Source organism: Heptranchias perlo, chromosome 44 (genome assembly GCF_035084215.1).
Source record: "Heptranchias perlo isolate sHepPer1 chromosome 44, sHepPer1.hap1, whole genome shotgun sequence".
Classification (NCBI taxonomy): domain Eukaryota; kingdom Metazoa; phylum Chordata; class Chondrichthyes; order Hexanchiformes; family Hexanchidae; genus Heptranchias; species Heptranchias perlo.
In genome coordinates, this window is record NC_090368.1 from 3,424,070 (window position 1) to 3,431,804 (window position 7,735).

General features: G+C 43.6%; 1 gene segment (V, D, J or C); it reads right to left on the reverse strand.

Annotated features, from left to right (window-relative positions):
• Nucleotides 1-285: 285 nt before the first annotated feature.
• LOC137306743 (Ig kappa chain V-V region MOPC 149-like) lies at nt 286-5,508 on the reverse strand. The segment is given in 5 exon segments: nt 286-553; nt 1,765-1,823; nt 1,936-2,052; nt 3,370-3,708; nt 5,400-5,508. Coding segments are annotated over 5 exon segments (594 nt in total).
• Nucleotides 5,509-7,735: the final 2,227 nt, after the last annotated feature.

Here is a 7,735-nt window from a genome sequence, read left to right on the forward strand (position 1 = left end):
TCTATCTTCTGAGTCTATGTTTTAAATGTATGCGTGCCCTGTGCACTTTCTGATGCACATTATAATCAAATATAAATATCTGTTTGCCTTTGATATCAGGGCTGGCGTGTGTTTGCAGGTGAAAAATCAGAAGCTGCAACATAGACCGGAAACGTGAATTTCTACAGCCAGCAGTGCGGTGTAGCGCCCTCTTGTGTTGAAAGTCATGTATTACAACCCGTTGGTTATTCTCTCAAAAAATATTGAGTTCTCTGCTGGCTTTCCTCTCGAAATGATAACGCACAATTTTTAAATTATGTTATAAAGGAAATGGAGTTGCTTTATTGAAACGGTAATCATGTCTAGGCGCAGATCGCCCTGACAGTTAGGGAATATTTCTCGTCCAGTAATTTGAAGTTACAGAGTTATTCTCAGAAGTGATGACACGTTGAGGAATGCTTCTTATCTAAAGCTTTAAAACTCTTCATATCCGGGGCAGGAGGACGTTCCCACTCTCTTTCCATTCCCGTCACGATGCTTAATCCGCACTGTACGCCAGGCGAGCGTACAGAGTCTGTGAGGGAAGAATATGAGAATAATTACTGCCATCTTCACCCCCTCTCTTCACTGTTATCTCTTACTGTGAGAAGTTAGAAGTTTGACTCAAAATGATAAGCTATCGGTGATCTCCCGCCTGAGTGTCCTTAGATTAATTTAAGAACAGGAAAAAGGACTTTAAAAAAGAAAAGTTAACGTATATTATTTACATAGCAATGCAAGAATAAACTCAGAAAAATCTTCTCTCCTTATCTCTGTAACCCCCTCCAACCCTCCGAGATCTGTGCGCTCCTCCAATTCTGGCCTCTTGCGCATCCCCTACGCCCTTAGCCCCACCATTGGCGGCCGTGCCTTCAGCTGCCTGGGCCCTGAGCTCTGGAATTCCCTCCCTAAACCTCTCCACCTCTCTCTCCTTCTTTAAGACGCTCCTTAAAACCTACCTCTTTGACCAAGCTTTTGGTCGCCTGTCCTTAAGGGGTGATCTGATCGAAGTTTATAAGATATTAAGGGGAACGGATAGGGTGGATAGAGAGAAACTATTTCCGCTGGTTGGGGATTCTAGGAGTAGGGGGCACAGTCTAAAAATTAGAGCCAGACCTTTCAGGAGTGAGATTAGAAAACATTTCTATACACAAAGGGTGGTAGAAGTTTGGAACTCTCTTCCGCAAACGGGAATTGACACTAGCTCAATTGCTAAATTTAAATCTGAGATAGATAGTTTTTTTGCCAACCAAAGGATATGGGCCAAAGGCAGGTATATGGAGTTAGATCACAGATCAGCCATGATCTTACCAAATGGCGGAGCAGGCTCGAGGGGCTGAATGGCCTACTCCTGCTCCTCTGTTCCTAATATCTCCTTATGCGGCTTGGTGTCAAATTTTTGTCTGAAACGCTCCTGTGAAGCGCCTTGAGACGGTTTACTACCTTAAAGGCGCTATATAAATGCAAGTTATCGTTGTAAGCAATTCATTACATGTGAACCGCTCTGGGTCATATCTGAGGGAGAATTATGTGTTGTGTAAGTGAGAATCTTTCTTTAAACTTACTACCAACCGACATATCCATTAATATCAAGGAAACATGTGATACAAGTATAGAACCATACAGCACCGAAGGAGGCCATTCGGCCCGTCGTGCCTGTGCCTGCCCGTTGAAAGAGCGATCCAATTAGTCCCACTCTCCACGCTCTTTAATGAAAACAAAAGCTCTCAATTTCTTCATACGTACCTCGCTTTCTTGTTTCTTTATTCTTGGTTTTGTGCCTTGGTCAGGTGTGTCTGGACTGCCTGATTTAAGGAGATGATTATAATTATAAATGTACAGACCTACACACCAAAGGGACATGTTCAACAAACGGTAAATCACTCCATCGACGGTTAAGTTCAAACAGTCGGGTACCTGGTTTGCGGTTCTTATCGCGTCTTCTCGCGGCGACAATGATCATCCCGAGCAGAAAAGGGGCCGCCACCAGACAGGCGTAAAGCCCGATGGGGCAGGCCATGCTCTGGAGAGACTCTGAATGACAAAGAAATAACTTTTATTAAATGAACAAAAAAAAAAAGAAGTTGACTTTCAGTAAAATTCTGAAATCTATTGGCATTTTCTGATATTTCTGCGGTAATCAATGTGCACACAATGGTGTACTGTCCGCTATATAAATCTGGCCTCTTGTGCATCCCTCACCCCTTTCGCCCCACCATTGGCGGCCGTGCCTTCAGCTGCCAGAAAGGAATGAGGGTGTTAGGCGATCTTTTGTAAGCATTCGGTTGAATAAATATTTGGGGGGGAAAAAACGTATGTAGAAAGGGCAGCTAATGGGATTAAGGCAGAGTTCTTTCAGAGAGAGGGCACAGGGGCGATGGGCCGAATGGGGAAAGGATAGGGGAATGGGACTGAGAATATTCCTTTCAGAGAGAGGGCACAGAGGCGATGGGCCGAATGGGGAAAGGATAGGGGAATGGGACTGAGAATATTCCTTTCAGAGAGAGGGCACAGAGGCGATGGGCCGAATGGGGAAAGGATAGGGGAATGGGACTGAGAGAATATTCCTTTCAGAGAGAGGGCACAGAGGCGATGGGCCGAATGGGGAAAGGATAGGGGAATGGGACTGAGAATATTCCTTTCAGAGAGAGGGCACAGAGGCGATGGGCCGAATGGGGAAAGGATAGGGGAATGGGACTGAGAATATTCCTTTCAGTGCGAGGATAGAGGGGCGATGGGCCGAATGGGGAAAGGGCAGGGGAATGGGATTAAGGCGTTATTTTTTTCAGAGCGAGGACACAGGGGCGATGGGCCGAATGGCTCCCTTCTGTACAGGAAAATTCTGTATCTAGATCGGGGGAGGTCATGGGACAGGTAACTAATGAAGCAGTTTAAGGTATAAAGTAACAGATACAGCAATTTAACACTATCGTTAACTATATTAAACTTCCAATATCTCCACTCACCTCTCTGATATGAAACACTTTCACTGGTGAGGATTCCAGCGGTGTTAGTTTGAACACTGCAAGTACAGACAGCGCCGCCGCTCCAAGTTTCCGCCGAGAGGCTAATGTAACTCCTGACACTGTAGCTCCCGTCCGGGTCTATTATCCCGGAATCGGTCCGCCCCTCGGTCACCCGTCCGGAAACATTCCAGCGGATGGGAGAGGAATCGGGAGATACGCCTCTCGCCAGGCACATCAACGCGACCCTTTCCAGCGAGCGAATTTCATCCGGCGGCGGAGTTAGGAGAAATATGGCCGGGGGATCTAATAAATTCGATAAATGAGCCGGAACAATTCAAAACGGATGTGTAAATGAACATTTGAATGAAATAATTGTGAATTTTACCTGCAATCACCAACATGGTGCCATTTCCGAAGATAAAGTTGGTATTTTCCTGGTTGTGAATTGCACAGTGATAAATTCCTGAATCGTTTCTCTGGACGTTTTCAATAACCAGAGAATAATTACTCGACGCATCACTTATCTCGCCGGAAAACCTTCCCTCTGCATGTATGTATTTACCCGCGCTGTAAACGAGCTGCATCGCCTCCCGGAGCCTCTGCTTGTACCAGAGCACAAAAGTGGGCGCAGCCTTCTCGATATGGCAAGTCATTTTAACAAGGCTCCCGACCTGAACCGTTCGAATCGGCGGAGATTGGGACAAGACCGGCTGAGACACAATAACTGAGGAGGAGGAGGAGGGGAAAAAAATCAGATTCACGATAGGCTATGACCCCCGAAATCCAGCTGATACCGAAAAATCTCAAAGGGCGGAATTTTTGGCGTAATAGGAGCGCAGCCAAAGGAAATTCGGGCGCCCTGCCCACAGATTGCGTGCCCGCGGCGTTGATAGCCACCTGTACTTTCTAAAGGCACAGTCCGAGTCCATTCACCGCGGAATCTGATATAATCACTTGGGAGGAACATGGGAATTGTCTGATGTTTAAAGATTTAAAAGTCTTCTCCAAAACTTTTTTTTCAGCTATGATTTTGCTCAACTTTTTCCCCAGCTCGTTCATTTTTTTCTCAAGTCTGGGGCTATAATATTCCCTAATGTTCTACTTGAAACCCTCCCCACCCCAATGGCCGGCCCTTACCTTCAAACAAAGCCTTTTTATCTCGATAAAAGTTTCCAATTAATTCCATTCATTGGATATAATTGCACCGTTTCAATGTCGTGCGATTGTTATTGAATGGAGCGCATTATTTCCCACTTTGCGGAATATCTGCGTTGTTTTTTGTCTTATTAAAGTTGCATGCTAAATTACAGATCATAGAATCGTACCGCGCAGAAGGAGGCCATTCGGCCCATCGTGCCTGTGCCGGCTCTTTGAAAGAGCTATCCGATTAGTCCCACTCCCGCCTGCTCTTTCCCCACAGCCCTGCATTTTTTGTTTGTTTTTCAAATATTTATCCAGTTCCCCTTTTGAAGGTTATTATTGGATCTGCTTCCAACGCCCTTTCAGGCAGCGAATTCCAGATCATAATAACTCGCTGTGTAAAAAAACATTCTCTCCATCTCCCCTTCTGCTTCTTTTACCAGTTACCTAAACCTGTGACTTCTGTTTACTGACTCTCCCGCCAGTGGAAACACTTTCTCCTTATTTACTATTAAACCCTCCTTATTTACTGAATTAAAACCCTCCTTATTTACTGTATTAAAACCCTCCTTATTTACTGTATTAAAACCTTCTTATTTACTATTAAAACCTTATTTACTGTATTAAAACCTTCTTATTTACTATTAAAACCTTATTTACTCTACTAAAACCGTCTTATTTACTATTAAAACCTTATTTACTATTAAAACCCTCCTTATTTACTATTAAAATCTTATTTACACTATTAAAACCTTATTTACTATTAAAATCTTATTTACTATTAAAACCTTCTTATTTACTATTAAAACCTTATTTACTCTATTTAAACCTTCTTATTTACTATTAAAACCTTATTTACTCTACTAAAACCTTCTTATTTACTATTAAAACCTTATTTACTATTTAAACCTTCTTATTTACTATTAAAACCTTATTTACTCTACTAAAACCTTCTTATTTACTATTAAAACCTTATTTACTATTAAAACCCTCCTTATTTACTATTAAAACCTTATTTACTATTAAAACCTTATTTACACTATTAAAACCTTCTTATTTACTATTAAAATCTTATTTACTATTAAAACCTTATTTACTCTACTAAAACCTTCTTATTTACTCTGTTATAACCTTATTTACTATTAAAACCATCTTATTTACTATTAAAACCTTCTTATTTACTATTAAAACCTTATTTACTATTAAAACCCTTCTCCTTATTAATTCTATCAAAATCCTTCTCCACTCTATCAAAACAAAGTGAAGATGTCTCACCCTGGAAGAGATGGCCCAGCGCGCAGACGGCGATCAGGCACATTGTACATGCCCCAGACGGTGACACTCTGAGCCACGGATCGACTGCTGCACTCAGAAATCACTCTGGTTAGGTCAGTGCGATGGAGGTGTGAAATGCAGAGCGAATTGCGGAAATCGTGCGCTGTGTTTATTAATAAACGTGCGGTCGGACTGCAAAATAATGTCCGAGGTACTAGGTTGGCTGTGGGTTTCCTGTTTTTTTACAGGCCAAGCGCTCTCCCACATACCCCACAGCACCTGGGGTCTTTTTTTTGCACAAGGCACCGCGTTTCTGTTCGTTAGTTACACCTCACTTGGAATAGCACAGGATCTCACTGCACAGAAGGAGGCCATTCGGCCCGTCGTGGCTGTGCCGGCCCTTTGAAGGACCTGCCCAATTTAGTCCCACTCTCCCAGCTATTTCCCCATAACCCTGCAAATGAGTCCTCTTCAACATAGGTTCAATTGCCTTTTGAAAGTTACTGTAGAATCTGATTCCACCGCCCTCTCAGGGAGCACGTTCCAGATCTGTGCGCAAACAATTCTCCTCATTTCCCTTCTGGTTGTTTTGCCAATTATTTTACATCTATGACCTCTGGTTGCTGACCCACTTGCCAGAGGGAACAGTCTCTCCCGATTTGCTCTGTCAAAACTCCTCATTACTTTGACCACCTCTATTAAATCTCCCCTTAACCTTCTCTGCTCTAAGGAGAACAATCCCAGCTTCTCCAGTCTCTCCACGTAACTGAAGTCCCTCATCCCTGGTATCACCCCTAAGGGGACATAACCTGAAAATTAGAGCCAGGGCTTTCAGGAGTGAAGTTAGGAGACACTTCTACATGCAAAGGTAGAATTTTGGAACTCTCTTCTGCAAACAGCAATTGAAGCTAGCTCAATTAATTTTAGATCTGGATTGATAAATTCTTGTTAACTAGAGGTATTAAGGGATATGGAGCTAAGGCGGGTATATGGAGTTAGGTCACAGATCAGCCATGATCTCATTGAATGACGAAACAGGATCGAGGGGCTGAATGGCCTCCTCCTGTTCCTATGTTCCTAAATCTCCCCTGCACCCTCTCCAAGGAGGCGTGCTGCCCAGAATAATACGCAATGCTCCAGCTGAGGCCTAACCAGTGATTTGTAATGGTTTGTGCATTCAATGCTCCTATTTAGAAAGCCAAGTATCCCATAGGCTTTCTTAACTGCCTTATCAACTTGCCCTGCCACCTTCAAAGATTTGTGACTATGCACCCCCAGGTCCCTCTGCTCTTGCACCCCTCCTCCATGTTGCTCTTCCCACGTCACACCTATCTGCATTAAATTGCATCTGCCATGTGTTTGCCCATCTTACCAGTCTGTCTCTGTCCTCCTGAAGTCTGCTACTGTTCGCCTCACTATTTACTATGTTGCCAAGTTTTGTATCATCCGCAAGCTTCGAAATTATACACCCAAGTCTAGGTCATTTATATATGACAAGAAAAGTAATGGTCCTAATACAGATCCCTAGGGGACCCCACTGCATATCTCTCTCCAGTCAGAAAAACATCTATTCACCACTACCCTCTGCATCCTGACCCTTAGCCACTGTCCCTTTAATCCCATCTGCTATTATTTGCGGTATATTGTGCACAGTTCTGGTCTCTATTTTATGAAAACGGATATGGGGCTCTGGAAAAGGTGCAAAAAAGATTCTCAGCGATGATCCCAGAACTGAAAGGTTATACTTATCGGGAAGGACTGAACAGGCTGGGGCTCATTTCTCTGGAAAAGAGAAGACTGAGGGGTGACCTGATAGAGGTCTTTAAGATTATGAAAGGGTTTGATAGGGTAGACGTAGAGAAGATGTTTCCAGTTGTGGGGGGAGACCAGAACTAGGGGCCATAAATATAAGAGAGTCACTAATAAATCCAATAGGGAATTCAAGAGAAACTTCTTTACCCAGAGAGTGGTGAGAATGTGGAACTCACTCCCACATGGAGTGGTTGAGGCGAATAACATCGATGCATTTAAGGGGAAGCTGGATAAACACATGAAGGAGAAAGGAATAGAAGGATATGTTGATAGGGTGAGATGAAGTAGGGAGAGAGGAGGCTCGTGTGGAGCATTAACACCAGCATAGACCTGTTGGGCCGAATGGCCTGTTTCTGTGCTGTAAATTCGATGTAATTCTATGTAATTTTAACACTATTGCCCCCCAGTGTCGAGATCCAAACCTCTTGAGCTCAGGTGAGATGCAAGGGCCTCTCCGCTCCTACTGGACCAGTGAGGTATGTCCACTACTCCGACCTATCATCAGTCGGAGGCTGTCGATCGGA